Source organism: Passer montanus, unplaced genomic scaffold, assembly GCF_014805655.1.
Source record: "Passer montanus isolate IOZ18808 unplaced genomic scaffold, ASM1480565v1 scaffold30, whole genome shotgun sequence".
Lineage (NCBI taxonomy): Eukaryota > Metazoa > Chordata > Aves > Passeriformes > Passeridae > Passer > Passer montanus.
Window position 1 is genome coordinate 5,042,435 of NW_024367708.1, and position 25,057 is coordinate 5,067,491.

The following is a 25,057-nucleotide window of genomic DNA, read 5'->3' on the forward strand; positions in this document are numbered from 1 at the left end:
TAAAAAGACATAATGCAAAGCATCCAGAAGGTATTAAAAATGAATGGATCTGTCTTTTCATTATTGCAGCTCACACAACAGTTCAATTTTTACATTCCAACAAACTACATTGTATTGGAGTAATTTCTGAGGGTATTTGCTCTTAAGAAGGCAGAGGTGAGCAAGAACTCAATTAAACGCCAACCTTTTTCTTCCTCTCAAACTTAAAGCCTCAAAAACACCCTGAATAACTGGTATTTCCTTGCAAGTATTTCAAAATTAAGTAATCCTGAAAGTTAATTCCCTCTTTTCCATATCATTCAAATTCTCAATTAAATAACTGAGAAAATAGCAGAAAGGGAAAAAGCCAAGTAGAATTAGACAAAAGCTCATCCCTGCTTCTAATAGGCTGCTTGTTGAAGGAATCTCTCTTCAGATTAGTAAAATCGCTTGGATTCTTTGGAATAACATATCATGTACATAAGAAAACAAAGTTACATTATAACAAAAAATCCATTAAAACAGATATCCTTGCTGTAATCTACAATCATTGATACCACATAGACAAGAAAATACCCTCTCGTCTTCCTAAAAGCTATCACTCCAACATGAAGTTCGGCATAAAATATCAAAATCCAATTCATGATCTATACCACATCCAGCAGCTAATGTGACACCAGCTTTAGTCCTCTTATCTTGATAAAAGAGTGCATTTCACCAGAGAGAGAGCAGGTTTCCACAAACAGAAAATAGAGTAGGAGGAGCATAAAGGATGAAACAATTGCAGTAAGGCAAATATCCCAAGAAGGCAGAAGAGCAAAGACACATACATACATCTATGGACTTCCCAGACATATGGTTTCCTTTACCAAAATCTACTCCTTTTTCCTTTTTTAAAATTAAACTACACCTTTTTTCAGTAGGTGTAAAATTACACCAACAGCATCTCAGCTATCCCAGATGATTTCAGTAAGTCCTCTGCAGAGTTTTGCTCTGTGCTCCCAGCAGATAAGACTAGATGCTCAGCAGTACAAGTCCCAAGAAAATATGCTCCAGAACAGTGGAAATAAAGAAAAACATAGAAAAGAAAATGGGAGGGACAGCTAACCACAGAGAAACTGGGGAAGGGTTACCAGAGTGAGGTCACACAAACCTCTGCTTACCCCTTGCTCAGATTCCAGCAGCTCTGTTTTGACTCTGACTGCCGGCATCCCATCAAGCATTAACATTCTGTTCTCAAAGGCGCTGATGTCCTAAGGCAAAAAAGGACAAGGTTAATAAAAAATTATGAAAAAAACACTTATTTCAATTCACTGGTTTAAATTCTACAATACTGCAGAAGTATGTTTCAATCAGCGGAAATGAAGTTGACGAGGAGGATGTAATAGTAATTTCAAGGAGTAGCTGCCAAGTTACTACTTCTGCTAAAACAGTAAATCATACTTTCAGTTATTCTTAAATGGGAACTAAGTCTTTGTAAGCAACAAGGAAAAATCATCTCCAATTACTATTTGTAATTTGAAATTAATTACACAGGTACACGTATATTAAGTCCTTGCTTTAGAACTGAAAAGGAAAGCAGTGGTGTCAAAGAGTTTGAAGGTTTTGGCAGTATGCTTAGGTATAGTTGATTTCAGTCAAAACACTTGTACTTCTTGTAGAGGAATCTTATATGGAGAGAAGTTATAGTGAAGGCCTGTAACCATACACATTATAAATTAATACACAATTGCTCACATTTCTTATCGTCTTATAAAGTTATCAGCATTTGCTAATGAAAATCTCCACACACCTCTGAGACAAAAAAATAATCTCTGAGAGAGATAAAAGAGCAAGTTAAAAACAGGCACTGTCCATGTAGTTATGGACGCTATATGCTGAGAGCTTCAAGCTGAAGGAGGATTTGCAAAACTGTGGTTCTCTGAATCAACATTCCTGCTGTTACTAGAGCAGTTTATGAGGACATAGAAAGCAATCCTCTTGTGTCTTCAATTCAAACAGTACCTCAACCTGAATCAATTTCCTACTCCAGCCAAGGCTCAAGGCTGATGTTTGAAAGCAAGTGTCTTCAGCTGTCATTTAGTCTGGACAACACGGAGAGAATAAAAACCATTTTATCCTTCAAGCTAGAATGTGAGCTTACAAATCCAGACACCTTGGTCAGGGCTACAGAAATGTGGAGACATCACACCCATTTTTCAAATAATGTAACTGGAGCACACTTCACTTACAAGTGACTCATTCACAGGCAGTTATTAATCTGCAGCCCTGTCTGGAAGACTCTAGACTGGAAACTCACCTCTGCTCTCGTACCTTGTAGTCCTCTAACTGTATGAGAATGGAGAAAGAAACATTTTCCCTGTGTTTCTAAGGCAGCAGATTCATTCATCACTCTGTGGTGCCATTATTCATAAGGAATGCATTCATACCCCTGTTTCTTATCATGGTTGCTTCAGCAGAAGTTTAAGGAAAATGGTCTATCAGAATGGAGCTTCCAAAGTACTTTTAAAAAAACTTAAATTACTTTAAACATTTCATTTTTTTCAATCAATACACCTCATCCCAGGACCTCCACTTTCCAGGATATAAATACTGCAGAAACTGTTTATTTTTTGTATACTCCTTTACTGTAATTTAAAGAACATGTAGAAAAGGGAAACTGATATGCCCAACATGCTGCCAAAAGCAGAGCAAATGACCTGCTTAAAATTGCTGTCACCCCCACTTTAAGTCCTGTGTATTTCAGCACCCAGAGCTGTGGTGCTTACTTACAACACGACTGGAAGAAGCTTGATGGTGAAGCAGATAAGCAAGTGTAATCTCTATTTCTTTCTTTTAAAAGTAGATTTAAATCATTCACAAAAAGCTCTAAATGCTTAGAGTTATAAAATTTCAGATTGAAGAAGTAATTTTCAGCAGAATACCTCTGCATTCAAACATGTGAGAATGGAAACCAGTCAAGCTATTGAGATGTCTCACTCCATGCTATGCTACTGCTGTGCATCTACTGTACTTTTAAAGGTTGACACAACAGGAAGGGGAAGAAAAACAAGTTTCTCCTATGTTTGCTGAGCAAATTATTTTGTGCACCTTGATCTTTATTCAGTGTTTGAGGCATGAGGTGGAAAAAAATGCAGGAAAGAAGGGTCTCTGATGCCACAAAGAAGCTGGATGAAATTGTGCCTGGCTTTACATCTTTCTCCCCAGCAAGGGCCCTGCACTGTTTACTTATTAGCAGCAGATCTCAGGTGTCACTGAGCCCCATCAGTTTGGATGTGGCTTGAGGTGGATAAAGAGCAGAAGCCAGCATGGCATTCCTGGCTCCCCCAGTGCCTATTTTGCAAGTTGAGAGGTCCCTCTGCTTTCTTGATTTATAGGCAGCACAGTTGAATTTTACCGCAAGATCAGGAATACACCATCATCAAACATCCCTTAGGCTCTTTAGCTCATAGACAAAGAAGGATGAGCTGATGCTGCATCGTGTCCCTGAGGAAGTTTTACCCGCCTGAGCAAAGGGACGAGGCTGGCTTACACAGGAGGCACAGGCAGAAGGAGGGGGGAAGACAAAGTGCCACGGAGGAAAGGCAGGTTTAATGAACTGTTAGAATCTGATTAGAGGCTAATGTCCCTTTTAGTGCTTTGTACCAATTTACAGCTGATATACTTGAACCATTTTTTCCCCACTGGCTGTGATAAACTCATTAGTTTTAAAAATGCAAGCTAAACAGAGCCTTTGAAGTTTAAAACTGATAAATCATGAAAACCTGACTAGTTCATGTACCATTTAACACATTTACATTTAACTAAATTTCCACTGTGTTCACTTCTCCTTTTGTTCTCCAAAAATCTTATTTCTTAAAAGCAGCCTTTCGAGTGCTGGTCTGAAGAGCAAATACTCCGGCTGCGAACAGCTCTGCCTTTCGGGTAATTTATAATTCACAAGAGCAATAATCACAGGAGAAAATTATTTCCAAACTATTTGATCTCTTCTGCATTTATAACTTGAAGTACGTTGTGTGACACATCCTCAGAGGCCACTGCTGAGTAGATCCAGTCTGTGTATGATCACAGGGACAACAAATTCAGCCCAAAGTCACCCAGAGAGCTGATCTTTGCAAATGGTACTCTCCTGCCATAACCATTGCTTATACCATAGTATGTTCAAAGCCATACAGCAAACCAGGTATAATTGTTGAGGTTTGCACAGAGTGGGTTGTCACCTAAGGCAAAGGGGCGTGAGTACTCCCACGGAGGCTGGAGATATGAATTGAGCTCTTCCAGGAGCCTTCAAGGTCAGGCAAGCAGATGGAGCATCCACACCAGAGTGAGGCCAGCCTGCTCCAGTGCCCACATTAACTGATGACACCCATGAGACCTGCCAGCAGAGACAGGTGATGTGATGGATTGAGTCAATGCATTATTCACGCAACCCCATTTTCTTCATTAAATGTGGTAGCTAACTTCCTGCCCCCAAAATTGCTCAGGTGAAGGGTACCTTAATTTGTGTGACAGTCCTTCCTTCTCCAGTCTCCCACCTCAACCCTCCTGGTGGACTCCTTTACTACCTTTGTAAAATGCACAGCAGATGTAGGTCCTAAACAGGGCAGACCATCAAGCCAAACACTGCACGACCTTACCAAAACAACTGTTCCCTTGGATGAGTAACTCATCCTAAAAGAGAGAACGCTCTCATTCTCAGTGTCATCTGCTGGAACCTGCCACTAATCACTTCTGGACATTTATTCCCTTGAAATATTAATTAAAAACACAAATCATACCCAGGTCTGTATGGGCAACTGCTACTAGAGCAGTTGTTGCACAAGACAGATAAGCTTTCAAGCTCTTCTGAGAAGCTGTGGCAGTCCCTTAATAACCGGACTCTTCCACTCCTAAAAAGCCTGCATTTTCAGCACAGCACCTCTACAGCCATCACTGGCATTTTCTTCATGAGGATGGCTTTCCGTTGCAACTTTTAATCGAATTACCTTTCGCTACTTCAGAGGAAGAAAAAACTCCCCAAATCTTGTTATCTCATCCTGATACAAATGCCCTCAGCACCCTGTAGTGTTTATTTAATTATGAATTACACTATTATGACATTTGTCATTCACAAGAAGTGCTAAGGTTTTGTAGGCAAGTCTTTCACTCCACCAAGCCATACATTTTGAGAATCACTCTGTAAACTTTTAACAACCAGAGGATCTGATGCCACAACTGACCTCCTGTTTTGAGACAAAGGCACCCCTAAACCCCCTTTATAATTTCTTCTAAGCATAAGATGACAGAAACCAGATATTTATATTTATTCATCAAAGCAAGAGTCAGCATAATAGACCAAGACAAAAAATGTGAAGTGATCCACTCGAGGTAAAGTGGAACCTTTTAATAGTATGACTAGGTAAGTTTTTCTAAATGTGAAATTGGTTTTTTCTCTTAGTTTCAAGAGATAATAGAACAGTGAAGGATTACCATCTCTTATCAAATATAACAATCCTCATAAAGAGAGGAAGCCAAGGAAACCTGTCAACTAACTTAGTTTTCTGAAGACCTTGATACACCATACAATGAGATCTGTTATTCACTTAAATGCGCTTCTCTCTAGGATGAAACACACGAGTTAAAGAAAGTACATTCATGTGGCTAGAAGAGAATCACTTAACTGGGAGTACTGCCAGGGAACTAGAGGTAACAGCCCATGTCTTGCCATAAGATCTTCATCATATGTAATTATATCCACCGCTCTGTGAAATGTTCATAATGAAGGCAGAGATTCTGGTAGTTCTGTATTTTACTCCAAACTTGAATTTTCAGTCAAATTCACCAGAAATCTACAGTTTGCCTTTACTGATGCTTCAAGGCAAGCCAATTTGTGCAAAAAAAGTCAAGTAAAGCCCTAGACTTCTTACTGTTTTCATATGAAACTGGGTGGGGTTGATTCTAGTTCATTTCAATTCAAAATTAATTTTCTTTGCTGAGAAGGGACACAGACTGCAAGGCATCCAGTGAACAGGGAGGCATCGCAGCTCTAAGCTGTTCAGGAAGCCTTCTGAGTGTGATCTCTTATTACAACTGTGCCTGCCAGGTAGAGCCCAGACCTCAACAGTGGCTGTGACTTGATGCTGTCAGTGCCTGAGGCACATGCAAGGGTTGGCCTTCAGCACATGCTCCCAAGCTCAGATCCTTGCTAGGAATACCAGACCATGTGCAGCTTTATCCCACTCATACCAGTACAAAGATGTGCACATGCAAAACAAGTTTCTCAAATTCCTAGTCCATTGCCTAGATCTCTTGAAGAAAATATACTAATTTTGAAAACACCAGACTTCTAAAATTATGAAGTACTCAAATCCCTAAGGATGTAGCTATGTTGTAATTTGCAACATATTTTTACAGATGTCTCCAGGAAAAGCCCTCATGTCGAGACAATATTCAGTGAAGATAACAGAGATCTCAAATTTTGCTGCTAAAATATTTTTTATTAGGTTGGGTTTAGGTTAGTTTTTGAGACTATAAATAGAACTGAAGAGACGTGAGCAGCTTCCAGGTGACAGAGGATCATCAAGTGCATTGGCAACTATAAGCCAATCTGCTATTTCTCAAACTCAGCAGGCAACCCTGTGAGCTTTGATGGCTTAAAATCCCTTTACATCAGCTCTGCTGTCCCGCCAGTTTTAGTGCTCCTGCAAAGAATTATGTATCCTTCCTGTGGTAAAGAATTCCGATACAACAGGTTACAACTAACAGTACTTAAACCAAAGCCTCACACTTAACTTTTATCAACATTAATGGCTTCACTGTTTACCTTCTAATACAACATGCACAGAATATTTGATTTTTGTGAATATCAAAACCAAACCTCACTACCTGGCAAAAAAAAAAATAATTAGTAACAGGAACCAAAATAATTTTTCTAATTGACCAAATCTGCACATATTACTTAAAGGTTACCTTCACTGTTGTCTAAATTGTGACTATTTTGCACTCACTAAGCAAATGAACATTAAATGGCATTGCCCAGGAGCTTGCCAGCAGATACACAGTGACTACAATTTTACTCTGAATTCTGACTGTACCTGCTCTGGTCAGAAAATTAGCTGCTGACAGCACAGGGAGCTGGCTGGCACAGTTCCCCCACCTTCCACTGTGCAAAGTGTGCTTCCATAAAGACAGATACAACATGGACTTTGTGTGTTGGAGAATAGAAGGAACATTTAGCATGTAGCAGTACTCAACAGCTTAGTCCAAAATTTGTGCATGAGATGTTATGTGGCAGGCCAAACATCATTGCTCTCTGCCAAGAGGAGAAGACGCATTTTACAGGATCTGCTTGGCACCATCATTCCGTGCAGTCCAAAGGGACCATCACCTCAAAGCAACAACACCTTCAGCTCCACAACTGCAAAGCTCCAGAGGGAGCAGTGAAACAGCCACAAGCACTTTCATAGGCCTGGGCATCATCACTTGCTAATTTCATCAGAAATTACACCGGCCATTTTTTTTTTCAGAGTAAACAAACACTGTCTGTCCCACTGCTGCATGGGATCATACTCAACCCTTCAGTTCAGCAAAAAAACTTCTCCTCCAGGTGCCATGTTCACTCCCCTAAAATAAAACATGGCAATAAATTGACAGTCAGGGCCAAAATCTGGCTTCTTATAAACCACAGACATTACAAACTGTATCCTCTGAAAAAGAGCAATATCAGCTTATGCCAACGTTAAATACACCTAGTGCCTTCTAGCAGCTGAGCCACAGAAACGTTAAGCAAATGGCACTGCTTCTATGCAGCAGGTAAGTAGGGGTAATTCCTTGATTCTCACTGATCTGGGAACTCCAACACAGAGGCAGAACAAAAAGGGAAACAAGGAAAAGCCAGCCTTTTGAACGACTAAAATTCAGGAATTTCAGCTAAGACTTATTTTTTATTTCAGATTTACTTTGTTTGCACACAATTTTTAAAAACTTTTTGGGGTTTCTTACTATTAAAAATAGAGCACTATATGACACCCATAAGAGAACAACTTGTTCGCAGAAGTCAGTGGCTCATTTCCAGCTCAGCCTGTCATGCTGCCCATGACAGGAACAGCAGCCTTGAGGAGGAGGAGGACACCTTGTGTGCAGTTGCACCTTCCAACACCAGGTATCATAGGACACACCCACGAAGCAGACAGAAGGTTCACACAGAGCCTCAGAAACCATCTGTCACAGTTCATGTACAAAGTCACAGATACTACAGGCAGTAAGTGGTGAAACCAAGTGCTCTTTCAATGGCCCTGTTCCAGCTGCCAGTTAGTCTCAGCCTCAGAAGCACAGTCAGTTAGCAAAAGCATATATAACGCACATTTGATTCAAGGACAGGCCAAAATAACACAGGATCAATTAAACAAAACTAAATGATTGCACATTCAGATAAAAAAGTTGAACTACATGCCAGAAACTATGCATTACTCCATGAACTTTCCCCACACCTTACAAGCATGTGGAGGAGCAGCAACTGCTGTACCTGCGTCTCACCATGGAGCAAACTCACTGCTTATTCTCACATGTTTAAACAAAGGGCGTATGCTGTGATGGAACTCCCAAACTGCAAATGTTTAACACCCTGTCCCAACCCAATCTCTGTTTTATTTAACAATAGTTTAAGGTTTTTCCTGCTCCCCACATGCTTCAGTGGAAACTCCTGAGAAAATACTAATATTAAAGCTGGTGAGTTGTACAAAGCTCAAAAAAAGGGAAAATACAGTTCAAAAAAGGGAAAATTCCTGACTTCTGTTCATTTAGTGAATAAAATACAAAGCACCTCAATTAATTAAGAAGAATTTGCAAGTGTCCACCAAATATTTTTAAAAATTGTATAAAATAACATTTTGATCTCAGATTGGTTGCACCATCTGCTAGATCAAGCCAATACCTACACCTCGTTAGTATATACCAATACTCACGAGGTACTTTCTTACTCAACACAGAATGATCAAAATGCTTATGTACAAAACTGCCAAATTAGATTCCACAAGCAATAAATTATAGTGGAATTAGGGCCCATTTTAAAGGCAATTCTAATTAAGTGCTAAGAATTTCTAATTAACAAGTTTTAAATATCGCCAACATGCATTTCCCACAGATTCTCAAAGAAACTGTGATTCATGAAACACGTTTAAAAAAACAAATGCTCTGCACAAAACTACTGCAAATTATCAAAATAATGGCAAATTTCAAGATTAAATAATAGTTTAAGTAACTCTGGACAGAGCCATGAAAATCTGGAAAAGATCAGAAAGAGCACATAGATGTAGCACAGAGTAGTACATTAACAGTCACTCTGAACTTTCATTAAGATTTCTTTAAAAGGCAGAGATACTGAATTTGCTATATAAAGCCAATCCAACTTGACAGTTATATTAAATCAGAGGTTATAAACAAAATATATGAGTGTGTGTCTAGGCAAAAGACAAGCTAATGCATAATTCATTTATACCAAGTCATTTTACAGCACGAAATATCATGGAACAACTGGGGGACCAATGAATGCTATAGCCAAGTTGGTTTTGTCTCAGAATTGCAGGATAATTTAGTGGGAAAGCATTTCAGGAGACCTCCAGTCCAACCTCCTACCCAAAGAAGGTGCTAACTGGAAACCATGGGATTTGCAATGGAAGCTGTAACCTACACACAGAGAGAAGCTGGTCTCATGACAAGTCTGCTTGTCTGATGGGCTGGATATTGGATGAAAAACAATTGGACTTTTCTACAGATTTGTTTACCAAGAGCTATCATCAAGCACAAAAATACAGATACAACCTCTGGCTATGCAAACCTGGAAGAGGTACTGGGACAATACCATCACTCACACAACAGCCTTGTTACAGCCTTTCCCTAAGCATCCATTATTGACTATTGAAAGCAGAAGCAGGTAAGGTAGATGGTAATTTCTTCTAACAGAAAACACATTTCTATTTTTGTCTTTTTTAAATGGATAATACATGCCAAAACCATCAAAGTTAAATGAGCTCTAAACCATGGTATTCTGGTCTCAAGAGCTGAACTCCAGAATGAGTTGACATTCGTCTGCCAAGTACCTGGTACGGATCACTGCCAAAAGGTACCTTAAGCTAGGTAGGCCACCGTCTGTTCTTCTGCAGGATTTCACTCCCTGACATTTACTGCAGAGGTAAATGAGATGGTCAGCACACGGCATATACAGCTTAGTATGAACTTCAAACAATAACTTCAGAGCCCTCTCCCTTTGTTCCTCTCAGTGACTATGTGACTGCTGAACACGCAGTGATACAGCCTGCCCATGTGTACAGCTGCTGCTGGCCAGCTTCACAACTGGTAAAAATTACAGCCAGACAACAGCACCTGGCAAAGCACCAGCACACTGCAACCTATTGCTGTGCTCACTGAAATGCTGAGAAGATTTACACTAAGCTATACAATAAAACTATTCATTCCTACCTGCTTTTGAACTGTACCTTGCATCAGAGACACCCAAAGCATTTGAGAGAATCATGTGTGACTGCTAAATGTGCACCACTGGGTCTTTAAATCCTCATTAGTGTTCTTGAAGTCAGAGCACCTGATTATACATTGCACAGCAGGAAGATCTAACAAAATGTTGTTATTTGTATCATCCTTTCATCCTGTATCAACCTAGCATCACGCTCCCTTTAAAAATGTATAGTGACCTTACCCATGTCAAGGCTTTCAAGAAATAATGCACTGAGATAATTGGTTGCTTGGCATCATACATAGCCTTTAGAGCATGTGTCAAGCCCCAAGTCATACTAATATATTTAACATTTCTCATTAGGACATAAAAAGAAATTGTGCCTGTATAAATCACATATTTATTCCCAACACGTGGGTAAGTTACACTGTGTAAAATGATGAAAACGATTTCCTGTCCACATTAGCTATGTCTCACATAGACTAAAATGCTTTTATTAGATTTACTTTGCACCACAAGAACTGGATGGGTTAATTTGCTCATATTTTTAAACAACGATCTCTGTATAGAGATAGAGTGTTATGTGTAGTGCATCTTTCTGAAGACACCCAGACCTCAAACATTAATAACATGACAAACTACCTCCATCATTATTCTGGTTGCTGAAATTCAATAAACATTACTAAAATATTCTCACCACTAAAACCACAGCCACAGTTGTTTCAAGAGCAGTGTTTATCAGACACTGAATGATGCTGGACACAAATCTGGTGAGCGATTCCCTCAATCAATGCAGCTGATTCATGAGAATGCTTTCTATGCTGAAAGCTCATGCCAAGTCACCACACGTAAAGTAAAAATAATTTTAGGAATTTTTTTCATGAAAACATACCTTTTCTTAAAAATCACTCCTCATGGGACTTCAGCTAAAAGAATCTTGGGTTTGTGATGAAAAGCACCAAAGTTACATCACTGTTAGTGCTGTTTCCTAAAATGTTCACCCCCTGGCTCAGCACCATCAAGATTTCCATCCAATGTCTGTGAGCATGTGCATGCCTTCAGTATTTTGAGGTACACTCTATACTGTCTGAAAATATTAACAAATTCATAATTTCAAGAATTTTAGAAAAAAGCTTGGTAATTTTATTACCTGTTTGTGCCAGGGAGAATAAATTATCCACTCTTAAGTGAAAAATGTGAAATTCTACCATTATTTATAAGTTTAAAATGGTCTCTGAAACATTCAGGGTGATGGTTCCTTTTTGTATTTTGTCACTTGTTTGGGAGTTTATGGTGGTTTTGTTCTTGTTATTGTTCTGATTGGGTTTTTTCAAGAAATGACAACCCTCAGTCACATGCCTGAAGAACAACAGAACTCTAAATTTATTTGTAACATGAAAGAATACTTGTAAAATCAATGGATTAATCTCTTACTTCAAAGCACAAATTTAAGTATTAACCAGAATATACCACAACTGTGAAGAAAAAGAAAAAAAAAAAGAAGTTATATCACCCATTCAATTGTGAGGAACTACTAGATTAATCAAAGACATCACTATTAATACTGTTATGACTATATCTAATTATCAAGTCCCATAGAACCCTACTTAGAAGGGCAAAGCAAGCCTTTTAGAACTACAAAAGTTCCTTCCCATTCTGCCATACAACTGCTTCAGGATCAGATATAAAGGTTTATACTTGGATTGGACAGTTTTTCTGAAATTTTGCAAGTGGATACCAGTAAGTACTTCACATGCTCATCACTCTGAAATGCCTACTAAGAGGTTGGTAGTAACATGCACCCATGCAGGGCAGAATCCTGGCTGACTATCTGGAATGTTCCCCAGGGCTCAAAGCTGTACACGCCAATACAGGAAATGCCTGGCTTCACTCCTCACTAGCAAGGAATACAGGTCCATCAAAATGTGATAAGCATTTCTGAGTTGCTATCTCAGAGGTGAAGGCAGCACACATTTCACATTTCAACACAACAAGCAGTAAATGCTTACTCTTTAAGATCTGTACAACTTGTAAACTTTTGTAACTGAAATCTTCAGGATATTTAACTAAATGAACAAAACCACCACAGTCATGCTAGAGTAGATCAAGTCCAGCCCTGCTGAGAAGGGCTTGGGGGTGCTGGTGGGTGAGAGGGTGGACATGACCCAGCCATGGGCACTCACAGCCCAGAAACCAAACGTGTCCTGGGCTGCATCCAAAGCAGTGTGGGCAGCAGGGACAGGGAGGGGATTCTGCCTCTCTGCTCTGCTCTGGTGAGACCCCACCTGTAATCCTGCATCCAGCTCTGGGGTCCCAGCATAGGGAGGACACAGACCTGTTGGAGCAAGTCCAGAGGAGGGACATCAGGATGTTTAGAGCAATGGAACAGCTCTTGTGTGAAGAAAGGCTAGGAGAATTGGGATTGTTCAGCCTGGACAAGATAAGGTTTCAGGGAGAACTTACAGCAGCCTTCCAGTACCTGTAGTGGGCCTACAAGAAACACGGAGAGAGACTTTTTACAAGTACATGCAGTGATAGGACAAGGGGGAATGGTTTCAAACAAAGAGGTTAGAGTTAGATTCGATACTAGGAAAAAATTCTTTACTGTGAGGCTGGTGAGGCAATGGACCAGGTTTCCCAGAGAAGCTGTGGATGCCCATCCCTAAAGTGTTCACAGCCTGTTTGAATGGTGCTCTGAACAACCTGGTCTAGTGAAAGGTGTCCATGCCCACAGCAATGGGGCCGCATCTTTAAGGTCCCATCCAGCTCAAACAATTTAGCATTTCTGTCTCAGGCAAATACTGGTAGCTCACTTAAGTTTGGATTACAAATAAGAGACTTCTCTGATACGAATGTACACACAGCCCAAAGAAGGGCAAGCTGTGGAGAAGTAGGACATGAGGAAGCTGTCCTAAACCAGAGGGATGTCCTTTGGACACCAGGACTCTAAAGAATCATCTCCTGTGGACACAGGGTCTGGTACTGCATAGCAACACAGTGCAAATACAAAGTCTGGAGGCTGAAGTGAACTTTTCCCCTTGTTTGCCTTGCTCATATCATATTTAGGATTTTACTGCTGTTTGGGGAACAGTTACAAACACTTTAAATCACATTTGCCTGGTGTGATCTTTTATTTATTTACTCTAAAGATCCCCACGTGGGAGATTTCAGAGCCAACGGGGTGGAAGAATTTCAGTGTTTAAAACACTTTCTGACGAAAACAACTCTGTTCTTATAAAAGATTCCTCGGTCTCTGATCCCACCAGGCTGGCACTTTGGAGAGACACCAGCAAATATAAGCAGAAGGGTTATCACATTGGTGCCCTTCCTTCCACACTGCAGTAACTGTTACTGATACAGACTTGTGACTTGACAGAAATAACACATTTACTAGAAAACACAGGGGAAAAAAAACTCAACTGGCAAAAAGAAAAATCTAACTTTGTACATCAACTGATAAACAATAAATGCTATCCAGCATCCAGAGGAAATCTGGCAGAACTAATCCCAGCCTGCATCTGGGAATTAAGAGTGGAGCACAGCATACCTAGTAGATTGACTAGTTATTGTCCATCACTGCTGAAATCACTGGAAATATATTTTTTCATTAACAAGAGCAGAAACTCACATAACACTACGCTCAATAAATTCTGACTTTTTTTTTTTCTGATAACCTGGTTACCAAGCTCAATAAATTCTGACTTTTTTTCTGATAACCTGGTTTCACATTAGGTAAATAAATGCCTTTTTTTTTTCTGTGCAACATTTTACAATGAAATACTTGCCCAGGCTCTTCTAGAAGAACTAGCAATTGACATAATATTAATACAAAAAATTCTTAAGCTGCATACAGCTCACTAAAACCAGAACCTAAGGACATCATTAACTCTTCTGGAAACTTGCTATGCCCAAAAGTAAATCTTTTCCTTTGAGCAAAAGTGCTAAGTAGCCTTGATCATTACGAAGTTTTGCTAAAGATCAAAGAGCAATGGCACACTTATATTCAGAGTAACATAAGAGTCCGATTCTTGCTTGAAGCCGAATACACAACTGAAAATGATACAACAGAAACTGGGTATTGTTATTACCACATACACTTAATTATTTTACTATTCCAGTGTTTGCTTGTCCATTTTCCATGCTGAAGAGATCAGCTGAAGCAGAAAAACAGAAACCTCCACACCAACCAAAGTGGGTAAATTGGTTTGATAAAAAATTAAATCCTGCAACCTTTTAACATTAAAGCTTCTTGTCAAAAATGCACCCACTTTGAAAATACAAAGGCTCTAAAACTTTTGAAATTATCATTACCACTACAGAACTAACAGCAGGTATGCTTGGTTTATAAATGTTTTCCATATATTTAAATATATAATAGTTAGAATAATTACCCAACCTGTCATGAGCATCTTATATCAAGCCATGAATTATCATCTCATTTTACTACATACAAGACATATTTTTAGAGATGTATGTTGCTTGTCCTCCCTGAAGAGCTTTGGGAGTCCTCAATAAGAAAGCATGATGGCTGAATTGATTCAGATCATTCCAAAGAAAGGTTGGGTTCCTTGCACATGAACAGCCAGGATATTGTGAATTCTCTGGCTCTCTTTCTCCGTATTTAAAAAAATAAAGAAAAAAAGGAAAGATTACCCTTGCTTTCTGCAGAGATTATTAAGGCAATTCACTTGTTTTACATCCTGCGATAAAATAAACTCCACTGTCATGCTGCCTGGAGCTCCTGTATCTCATCCATTATGTAAATCTCCAAAGAGTAGTTCAGCAAACATCATCTCAGTTCCACTGCACTTAAGACAACCTACACATCTAAGTTAATTTTCATCTTCCTAAGTCAAACAGGCACTCCTTACTTAATTTGCAAGAGAGATTCTCACTGTAATCTCACTTCAGAAACACCAAATCCCAAATTCATATGATTTTAAATGAAATTCAGACTGTACTCCCAATGTCTGGGTTTTGAGGGCTGTACCATACTCTTAAAAAAAAGGAAAAACAAAGCCAAGGAAAAAATAATGTTTTGTATCTTGCTATTTCCAAGACACCTTTTCATTAGGGGTTTTTTCCTAATACAAATACTGAAACACTTCTATATTACTTAAAAATTAAGGTGGAAACGCAGCACATTTACCTATAATGTCTGAAAACCCAGGCTTCTGTTTTCACTGGAGCTATGCCCACATGTCCATCACAGCCGACTGCAATCACAGCTGCAACTGACTGCTATCAAACTGAACACCAAAAAACTACAGTAAATAGCAAAGTTCAAAAGAAGGTGACAGCCTCAAAGTAGAGAACTTGCCCTTTCCTGACTCATCACCAGACCTCTGCAAAAGAAAGACTTAATGAATCAGCACGTGGGAAGCACAAGAGTGAGTGGAGATTTAGATTAATACTGGGAGCTTGTTTTCTCTTTTAGACACATGTCCTTGGGTACAGGAAATACCATATCCAGTGGACTCATTATTCAGGTCTGTTAGCAGTGGATATCAGTATTAAGCTAACTGTCTTTTCCTTATGTGCTAGCTACTGAATTCTAACACATTCTTCTACACCATCATATGAGAAGTGACAAATGGCCATTGTTCAACATCATGCTCTCCACAGGATGTAAAAATACTAAAATCCAAATGCATTTATTTCTACTACTAAATTCTTATTGTCAGATATATAGGTAAAGGAAAACAAGAATACACACTATTTCAGTATGGTTCAATGTATTTTCATCAGCACCACTGTTCAGATGGAGAAGATTCTTCCCCTCCTCATCACAAAGAAAGGATTAACTCCGAAATGCAATTAGTTGTGATGCTTCATAACACTGAGAATTAATATCTCCACACAAGAGAAGTATCTTTCTTTTTCCCCATGCAAAACTTACATGCTTATAACTAATGACTAGAAAGAGGTCATTATTAAATAAGCTGAAGTAGCAAGTCCTGTACATCTGTTTTTAAATTGTTTTATTTGATGGACCATGCTCAACAGAAATAATTATTCTGTTTCTTGGAAGCTGAAAACCTGAGAGTATGAATTGAAACATTTTTGTCCCCATTAGGCACTTTGGAAACTGGTGTCATACTTCTCAAAATACACACATTAAAATGGTCTTGTCAAACAGCTTTGAAATTAAATGCCTTGTGCTTCCCTCTCTGGAGTAGTATAAATTTAGTCCTTACTAGAATTAGTAAATTGTTCACTAAGTGCACTAGGATTAAAAGGTGAAATGATTATGGTGACTGCTTTTTTGTTCCCAAGAGACTGTGTGGCAGCAAAGAAGTCAGGCTGCAAGAGCAGGGATGCTCAGGGGTGTTTTGTAAACCCAAGGGCTGGAGAAAGATTTCAGCACAGTGGAGCCTCGTGTACTCACAGTGTCTGTACCATCATACCTTACAGGCAGAACAGATGTCCTTTCAGGGAGGACAGAGAAATCCCATGGGAAGGACTGCCCTCTGGAGATGCTTATTGTTCTCTGCTGACTAGCAGAAGACAGGAGCCTTCAGCAAAATGACTGAAAATTAAAAGAATGAAGCCAGGTATTCACGATCTAGTTCTCTGTGAATTGTGCCCATCAGCTAGAACTAGTCCCCAGAAGAGCTGTCAAGGCTGAAAAAGGAACTGAAGAAAGAGGTTTGAAACAGACAGTGGTTTGGAAACACCAAACCAGGTTTCTTCCAATAATTTGTGCAGCCCTGGGCCACGCCATGAGGTGAAACAAAGCCTGCTGGGCCAGGACACTCATGGAAGCAATTTCCTGATCTAAGCTAAAGCAGTAACACTCTTGGCTTGCTTCCCACTGTAGCCTGAACCTAATCTAAAAACTTCTCACCTAGATCCTTAGGCTGTGTCCACCATTTTACTTCATATATAGCCTACAAGACAAATTTTGGAGACAAGAGGCCACAGTATCAGTTTCTGCTCCCAAGATGCAGGAACTCTGTTTTTAACACATCTCCACCTCCCAGCAGGGGAACACCAACACACACCACACATTTTCAACACCAGAAATGGGAACCAAGGGTGTCTTTGCCCACATTATAAAGCTGTTTGTTATTTTATGCTCACAGGCTAGTTTTTGTTAACTCTGCTCTCAGCTCTTGCTGATCTTTTCAAGATGAAGTTTTTCAGATATTTTTTTCACTCCCAAAATGAATTAAAAACCAAGGAAAACCCTGAACCCAACAAAAAAACCCTCAAACTTCAAAAAACAAAGCAACATTTACAGGAGGATGATAATCACAGGATGCATTTAAAAGCTCCCTATGACCTTAATTAATCAGATTAAGTTACCATACCCAAACCTTACCATCAACAGCAGTAAGTAATACAAATTATAGATGCTAATGAATTTACTAAATAAGATCATAAAGGATTATCTATTAAATTTCAGAAGTAGTTTCAACAGCACTCTGCAGAACTCAGTTATGTCAGTAGGTGCTGAAGCAAGCTCTTAAACAGGATTCACCTACATCCACAATTTACTACCCACAGACCATCCTCACCACCTATTTCTTCATGGAGAAGTGATCCAGGCAACACCAGCAAGATCTACCTTTGCTTGAAAATGACATTTAGTAATTTTCATGACTTGAACTGTGGAAAGAACATTTTAAATATTCCACATTTTTATCACATTTTGTCAATTCTAGACAAACTACTCTCCTGTAAACTGCACTACAATGTGAGCTGCCTTACTCCCCCACACATCACCTCACATGAAAATTGCTGCCATCCTCTTTTATGCAATTCTCCATTCTTCCTATTTCAAAAACATGTTTAGTAAAAACCATTTTAATTCAAAAACCAGTACACTCAAAATATTCCACAGCAGCTCCAAGCAGAGCAGAAGTCTGTGCAGTCATTGGATGCAAACCCTCCACACCACTACTGAGACAAGGACCTTTCTCCCAGTTATGAACAAAACCTTTTGGGCAACTTTGCTCTGACTATTTGAGAAAACAACCTTATTTATAACATATGAAAATATGTATTGATTTTAGAGCAAAGCTTGAGATTTTGAAGAAGACCAGGCTTTGACCGGGCAAGTTTAACTCACCCCATGCCTACTTTCTATGCCTTTTGAAGAGTGACAATGCAAAAAGACCACAGCTATCTTCAATCAGTAAAATAATACTTCTGAAATGTCTGCATTTTTATGTATAAAACTTAAAAGCAATAGTTAGGATACCCCATGGATGCTTTACCCCAGACCCACACTGGCGGAAACTAAAAACAAAAACAAAACCCTCAACATCATAGCCCAATTTTATTTAAACAAGGTCAGATCACAAGCCAACTGCTAAATATGATTTGTCCATAATCTACATGTATGTGTGCCACCAAAAGAGTTAGGAAATTAATGGAATGTAGGCAAGACCCAGGATCCATAAACAAGAAACTATTATGAAAGCATCTGTCTGGCAGAAATGAAGAAAATGAACTGTGTAGAACAAATTTTGTACTGCTGTTCATAAAGAAAGCCTAATAAGAATACCAGGGTTTTTCCAGCCATCATTCCGTAACTTTGTAAATGCAAGGGAAACAGCAAAGAGCTCACAGGCAAACTCACAAAGCTGAAGTGGTTTGTTGCCAGCCATCTTAAATGCCTTTTTCTCCTTGGAAAATTTCAGTGTTGGAAATGACCCCAGCAATTTTTCAGTCATGGGCACCAGCTCCAAATTCACCTGGCCCCACCTGCAGCAGGGCTGAGCCTACAGTGAGCAAACCTGGGGCTACAGTGTGCACCATGCACAGCCCTCCAGCACCCAGTGGGAAAAGACAGGAGCAAGAGATAGTACAGTATGTGGCTACTGATGTAAGGAACAGGAAAATAAAGAAAACCACTGCTGCTCCTCCCTTTCTGCAACGTAAGATTTGGGGAAAAGATTTCCTCCCACTCTACAGTTTCAGCATTAACTTTTACATTTTTCAGTGACAGCAAGTAAAAGCAGATCTGTCCTATGAATATGACTGAACTCCAGACAACTGCCTGCTATCTATTTACATTGTGAAATATTCATTAAAAATCAACTGTTAAGGGACCCATCTTGATAAATGCTAGACAACAGATGAAACCAAAAGAACTTCACATCCCCCTGCCTTGCTGAACCAGGCCATCAGTCATTTTTAAGTAGTCATTTGTTACATTGTTTTATCCAACTAATTTATAATCACAATGAATTAAGACAAAACATCAAACTACAGCCTCTTTGCCTGAGAGTAATCTAAACTGAAAAGCACATGACAAAAAGACAGATTGATGGTCAGTGCAAAGTAATTCCCTCAAGATTAATATATTTTACAAGGTTGATGTTTCTAGTCATAATTATATTCCAAGAATCTATTGACTGATGCTAGATGAGAAAGACTCCTTAAGAGCAGCTGCTTTCTTTCTAGAAAAAACTGCATTTGTTTGCAATACAGAGGGGACAGCTGACAAGAAAAACCAAACATATCACCACACTGTTACCACTACACTGACTATGCAAATAAAACCATAAAACTTCCTTGAAACATTCTCAAATACATTTTATAAAGTAATTTTTTTTTATCATGACCAGACTTTAAAAAGCATGAAAAAGCAAAAAGCTTAAGTCCAATGAATCCAAATTCCACACAAAACCTGGGCAGATCCTGAGTCAGATGAGATGACCCAGGGGCTTGCCCAGCCAGCAGTGGAGCATGGGGTAGAGCCCTAGGCCTGCAGCTAGCAGGTTCTGCACCCTCCCATGCCCTGCTACATTCAGGAGTCAGAGGAGGCAAGTCAAGGGCACATAAGAGGATGGGAGATTTCTGAAATGGGCTGGGCTTTCAACAGTTCAAGAAACACCTCCTTGAGTCCCTTCCTCTATACAGTTGAGCTAAAGTTTGCTCTCGGTTGTTTTGATTTTGTGGTTTTTTTTGAAAACATGACACACAGAAAATTAGGAGTCATCCTTACACCATTAAACTCAGTGTTGTTCATCACTTTTCCAGCATTAAATAACTTAGAACATCATTAAACCTGATCAACTGAACTGCCCAGTGTTATTTCTAGGAGCTGTTCATGAAACCACAGTGTGAGTACCATCCTGTGGTGTGAGTGGTGTGATTCATGGTCACTCGTTAAGTACAACCCAGATCTGTGCTTTTGCAATCTGAACAACCTCTTTTTCCTCTTTAGTTTTGCCGTCTGACCTTCTTTCAGTCCTGTTTACCTGGTTTTGAAGTCTTGATCTTTATTTTGCCCAGAACCTTTGAGCTATAGTTTTTCTCTGTCAGTTACCCATTTCCTTGCCAGCTCCTACCCAAGTCTCACTCCTCCTACACCCCCATTCAGCCACTGTACATTGAAAAACAAACGTTAAATATCTGATTCAACAGACAAATGAACCTCTGGATGCAGCTGTCAGCATTTTTATACAACACCACGCTCACATATATTTTGAGGCAGGCCCAGGAAGACCTTAAATATACCAATATAACATACTATTATGGAAAATGCAGAAGCATTTTAAGTTGCAAGCATTCAATATACACATTTGCTGTCAGGTTTACTTTTGCGTATTTTTTTTCTGCTAGATATTTATCTAACTTTATTTTACGAGACAAAGAATTATGCCCGTTTTTCCTTCATCAGTTGCATATATACTTAGATATCACTTATTTATACAACACCACGCTTACATATATTTTGAGGCAGGCCCAGGAAGACCTTAAATATACCAATATAACATACAGTCAATGCAATACAAGTTGTTTACACTTCCAACAATACACCAACATTTTAATGTTAGCAGTGAAAATCTTTCAAAACTAGATTACTAGAGGAGCAATAAAACAAAAAGCTAAGGCAGAGTGCTGGCTGAAATCCAATCTCTTCCCTATTGGAGCCAGAACTTTTATCAACTGATCTTAACAGTGACCACAGAGAAGCCTTCTCCACCTCTATTGCTTAAGCTTTCTGGAATAATTTCTTCCCAGAAAAGGAATTTTTAGCTCGAACTTCGAATTCCTCCATGTAACCACTTTTTTTTTTTTCTCCATTTACTGATATGATTTAATCACGGTACTTTCCTAATGTAAAAGACTGCCAGTAGGATTCAGAGTGCTACATTTGCAAAGGCTGCCGAACAGAACACATGTGAAGAAATAACTCAGTACCCCCTTCGTTATCTGCACATATTTAGAGCAGCTTCCCCCCAATTACTGTGGGATGTCATCAGAAGGGCATGAGAGAGTGGAATTATGGCTTGACAAGAAAGAGGTCACCCTGTTCTCCAGCTCTTCCTTCCTCATTCCACACCCTGTGTTAAACCAGAAAAGCAAAAGCAGAGAGAGGAACAGCGATACAGAGCTACCAGAGATCCAGCTCTCATGCAATTACAGAAACCTGTGAAAAGGACAAATTCTTTCAAGAGTCTTTTGCTTTTGCTTGATCTGGAAGCCATCCCTCCTCTGCACAGACTCTGGTATGACAGCCCCTCTCAAGAAATAAATCCTTAACCTTTTCTGCCCTGGTGTCACTTCCCAAATTAAATACCTAAGACACAGTTACTTCTCAATCCACCACAGAACATTACCACATTATGGTAGTATTGCTCTGTGCTGTCTCCTCGACAGCAATAGTAGTCCACTGTAACAAAATTATATCCAAAGATGGCTTCTAGATAATTAGTTTGGTTTTTTACCCTCTCACACTTTCTGCCAGTGAAATGCCTCCCCAAGTTTGTAAATACAAGATTTTATCACCTCACTTCTGAATGATGCAAGTAAGGTTTGGAAAGTATCAGTTTTTCCCTCTGCTATTCATAGCCAAGAGATCTGAGCAGGGAAGCGCTTGCTCGGCCACGACACTGGCCCATCCCAAGCTATCAGACATCGGTATGGGCAGCAGCCGCTGACTTGTCAGCAATCAAACCAAAGGGAAATTCCTCAAGATTTTGTGCTCTGGTTTTAGCAGGCAACAACTGCTGCCTCGTGTGGGCATATGGGCCCCTGACCCCATGGAAAAAATTGTGTACATTTCTGCACAGCTACTAATATCACTTGGTCTCTATCAGTGTTTAAATTTGGCTCTGGGAGGCCGGAGGTGTTTTCTGGGACCTGCAGCATACAAAGGAGATGTTCTATGGATGTTTGTGAAGATTGCTTTGCTGGCTCTTATTTCAGAAAACAAAATTCAAAGACACAGATAATTCCCCCAAATTTTATGGTGCTTCTGAATTTGGAAGTAGCTGGAATCAGCATGTCCATTCCCTGTTCCGAACACTCAAGAAGTTTACCCAAGAAGGAACTACACTCTTCTATATTCAGGTCAGTAGTTCATAAATTGTAAAATGCCTGAACCACTAAGAGCTTGATAAAACTGAATTATCACTGAGAAAAATAAGACTCTGTCCTCTTTAACTACTGTGCTAAGTTAACAGAACTGTAGACTTAGATTTCTTGTACTGAACTAATACTGTGCTCTTGAAAAACAAAACCTCGGGTTTTTTGCCTTTTTTTGATTGTTTCCGTCCCTGACTGGGATTCAGGGGTTGACAGAAGCTGTCAAGGAAACAGGCTTTCCACAATAACACCCCTCCTTGACTAATATTAGTTTTCAGAATGCTTTACTTAGCCAAGCTGCTGCGCAGCATCCCCCTGGACTGTGCCCTGCATCCCACTGTACCACACCCTGCATTTGTCAATACAATTCATTTGCTCTGGTCTAAATCCACAGGCAGCATCAACTGTGTTTAAATGGCCTTGATGTGAATTGGTTATCATGGCATCTCAGAAAAAGGTTATCCCTCATAGTCACCAACATCTCAGACTGGCAGAGGTCAAGGCTTGGTGTATTAAAACAGTAGCCAGTCATAGAGGTCCACCAATAGCTCCTTCCTTTATTATGATCAGAGGAAATTCACAGTGCAAACAATCTTCTCTCATCACAAGAAAACAAAGCACCAAGATAACTTTCAAAGTTTGACTTCTTAAACAGCACCTGGCAATGTGGCATCTGAGTGTGCCACTCCACAACATATTAAGCATCATAGTCAGTAGCTACAATGGAAGACAACACCCCTCTGCCTCTGCCTTCATCCTTGCATGGAACATGAACACCATCATGTGTGAGCCCATTCAAACATCTGGCTTCAAAGGAATTTACTATTTCCTTAACATACTACTGGTTTTTCTGCTGTACATTCGAGTACTGTAAGCAAACACTGCACTAAGCCACAGCTGTTAAGCTATAGTACTCCCCTGCCTCAAAGACAATACAACATACAAAGCTCAGGCCAGTTATTTAGCTATTCTGTTTTATAACACAGTGTAAATTTTTGATACCAGCATTAATACATATAATATATATGGCTGTAAAAATGTCAACCAACTTTTATGGCTTTCCTCTTCATATGAATATTCAGTCATCCATTTGTCCCTGGATCCACTTCAATCCTGAAAAAGAAAATATTATATCATTTAATTTGTGTATTTTCTGAAAAGTTCAATAATTTCTCAAGTATGTTGTGTATGTAAATACAAAAAAATCTAACCACAGATGTCTATTCCATAGTAAAACAGAGTTCAGAAGAACAGTAATTTTATAAGCACTTAAAACAAAAATTTATAAATATGACAAAAGAAGTATATTGGAGAAAACCTTGTTTTCTCCTAACTAATGATTTTAGTCAAAGTTTTGTGTTTTTAACTTCTGAGCTGCTATTTCAGCTCACTAAATCCCAGCTGCTTTAATTAGTCTTCTGAGCCCACTATATACCAGTACCCTGCATTTGTACAGGTAAACTTTCCAGCAGCTACAGAGGGCAAGCATTCTTTACCAATATTTCAAACTGTATTTCCCAGAAATACTATGCATGATCCTAACAATGACACATTAAAAAACTGTCCAAGACCACCAAAAAATCCAAATATGTATTTCTTTCAGGGTTTCCTATAGATACATAGTTTAGTTATGAAGGCCACAAAGAACAGAGAGCTGCAGCATCCCTCCTGTGAAGAGGGGCTGAAAGAGTTAAGGTTGCTCAGCCTGCAAAAGAGAAGGCTCTCAGGAGACCTTACCTTACACCTTACAGGTAACCTTGCAGTACCTAAAAGGACTACAAGAGAGCTGGAGAAAGACATTTTACATGGGCACACACCTAAGACAATGTTTCAAACAAAATGAGGAGAGATGCAGATTAGATGTTAGAAATAAATTCTCAGAAAATAAAGAAATATAATTAAATTCTTTACTGTGAGGATGGTGAGGCATTGGCACAGGTTGTCCAGGGAAGTTTTGGATGCTTCTATCCCTAAAAGTGTTCAAGGTCAGGTTGGATAAGGTTTTGAACAACCTGACCTAGGGGGTGGCACGCCTGTCCATGCCAGGGAGGCTGGAACTAGATGAACATTAAGTTCCTTCCAACTCAAAACATCCTATGATTTCATGTTAATCTATAAAACAAAAAGGCATATAGAGATTCAAATATTATGTTTTGTGAGGCTCCTTCAGGTTTAAGAAAATAAACCCAGCAGTCCAACTTTTTAAAAAAGCCTTGGGGGAGGAAAAAATCTTCAGATGTCCAAAATTTAGATAATAGACAGGATGTCTTAAACCCCTTGACAGAATACGTGCGTGTATCTGGA

The 25,057-nt window shown here is 39.4% G+C and overlaps 1 protein-coding gene across 5 annotated transcripts in view; it reads right to left on the reverse strand.

The window, feature by feature from the left end:
• The window catches only part of KLF12 (Kruppel like factor 12), a 255,665-nt gene that overhangs the window by 144,879 nt on the left and 85,729 nt on the right, over window positions 1-25,057 (reverse strand). For 4 of the 5 annotated variants that reach the window (XM_039714609.1, XM_039714606.1, XM_039714608.1 and 1 more), the window contains exons 2-3: window positions 23,803-23,866; window positions 1,143-1,232 (exon numbers count right to left, since the gene is read on the reverse strand). In XM_039714609.1, the coding sequence (XP_039570543.1) occupies window positions 1,143-1,232; window positions 23,803-23,823 (111 nt within the window). In that variant the 5' untranslated portion in view covers window positions 23,824-23,866. Of the gene's footprint in view, window positions 1-1,142; window positions 1,233-23,802; window positions 23,867-25,057 lie in introns of those variants that run through there. The other variant, XM_039714610.1, reaches the window with a different exon arrangement.